We start from the raw sequence: 1,739 nt of genomic DNA on the forward strand, positions 1-1,739 counted from the left end.
CTACTCAGGAGGCTGAGGCAGGAGAATTGCCTGAACCCAGGAGGCGGAGGTTGCGGTGAGCCCAGATCGCGCCATTGCACTCCAGCCTGGGTAACATGAGTGAAACTCCGTCTCAAAAAAAAAAAAAATAATAATAATAGCTAAGGTAACAACTAAAAAAAATTGTTGTAGACCGGGTGCAGTGGCTCACACCTGTAATCCCAGTACTTTGGGAGGCCAAGGCAGGTGGATCACTTAAGGTCAGGAGTTTGAGACTCGTCTGGCCAACAGGGTGAAACTCCAACTCTACTAAAAATATAAAAATTAGCCAGGCATGGTGGCAGGCACCTGTAATCCCAGCTACTTGGGAGGCTGAGACAGCAGAATCGCTTGAACCTGGAAGGCGGAGCTTGAGTTGAGCCAAGACCATACCATTGCACTCCAGCCTGGGCATCAAGAGCGAATCTCTCCGTCTAAAAAATAAATAAATAAAATTGTGCGTAACTTCCAAACTAGAAGAGGTAGGAAAAACAAAATGAGAAAACAGAAAAAGAAATCTATCCAAAATAAGGAAAAACACACATAGGAAGAAAAGCAAGACAAATGAAAAGCACTTAAAAGGAAAGAAATATATCAATTACTCATTAATAATTGGACTAGGTTCTTTAGTAAACAGTAAAGAATATTAGATTGGATGGTTAAAAAGTATAGTTGAGATTTTGAAAAGATATTACTAAAATGTAAGATCACAGAACGGTTCAGAGTTAAAGATAGAAAAAGATACTAGGCCAAATTTTAAGAAACGGCTGGCATAGTTATACTAGTATCAAGTCAAACAAACTTTAAAGCCAAAAATAATAAAAAAAGATAGAGAATAACTATACAATGATATATTTACCATGACCATAAAACCTGTATACACTAATAACAACCTCAAAATACATACGCAAAGGAAAATTTACAAATCTGTCTTCACAGAAGATTTAACACCTCTCAAAGTAATGAACAGCTCAAGCAGACCAAAAAATAAACGAAAGGATTACCAAATTGAAAAACAGTCAAAAGATAAGAATAAGCATTTAATAGAGGGGCCACAAATGGTCCCAAAACACATACAATTACACTCAATTATTCTTACTAGCTAAGGAAATATAAAGCAGAACCATAAGGAGTATCTTTCACCAAAATAAGTCAAGTGTTAGGGAGAATGTGGTATACCTGGAACTCATGTACTACCAGTAACAGCACAAACCAACGGAATTACTTTGGAACAGTGTGGTGTTATCTAGGAAAATGGAACAGACATGCCATAACCTAGCACTTGCACTTGTAGATCAACACCTTAAGAGAAAACCATGAAAATGTGTTACAATATTTAAAGCAGCACTGTTAATAACACGTTAGGAGTAAAACTGATCAAGTGTGATAGTTTATACCATAAAATACCACTTAGCCTCAAAAATGTACTGCTATGGCCAGGCACAGTGGCTCACGTGAGCCTGTAATCCCAGCACTTTGGGAGGCTGAGACAGGTAGATCACGAGGTCAAGAGATCGAGATCATCCTGGCCAACATGGTGAAACTCCATCTCCACTAAAAATACAAAAATTAGCTAGGTGTGGTGGCACGCACGCACCTGTAGTCCCAGCTACTCAGGAGGCTGAGACAGGAGAATTGCTTGAACCCGGGGGACAGAGGTTGCAGTGAGCCAAGATCACGTCACTGCACTCCGGCATGGGCAACAAAGTGAGACTCTGTCT

General features: G+C 39.7%; 1 protein-coding gene across 3 annotated transcripts in view; it reads right to left on the reverse strand.

The window, feature by feature from the left end:
- UBE2W (ubiquitin conjugating enzyme E2 W) overlaps positions 1-1,739 on the reverse strand; it is an 84,544-nt gene that overhangs the window by 55,152 nt on the left and 27,653 nt on the right. Inside the window, exon 2 of one of the 3 annotated variants that reach the window (XM_037735437.1) lies at positions 412-452. The exons of the other annotated variants lie outside the window; for them this stretch is intronic. Within the exon in view, the coding sequence (XP_037591365.1) occupies positions 412-414 (3 nt within the window). The 5' untranslated portion in view covers positions 415-452. The remainder of the gene's footprint in view (positions 1-411; positions 453-1,739) is intronic. 3 annotated transcript variants of the gene reach the window in all.

This window comes from Cebus imitator, unplaced genomic scaffold, assembly GCF_001604975.1.
Source record: "Cebus imitator isolate Cc_AM_T3 unplaced genomic scaffold, Cebus_imitator-1.0 Scaffold810, whole genome shotgun sequence".
Lineage (NCBI taxonomy): Eukaryota > Metazoa > Chordata > Mammalia > Primates > Cebidae > Cebus > Cebus imitator.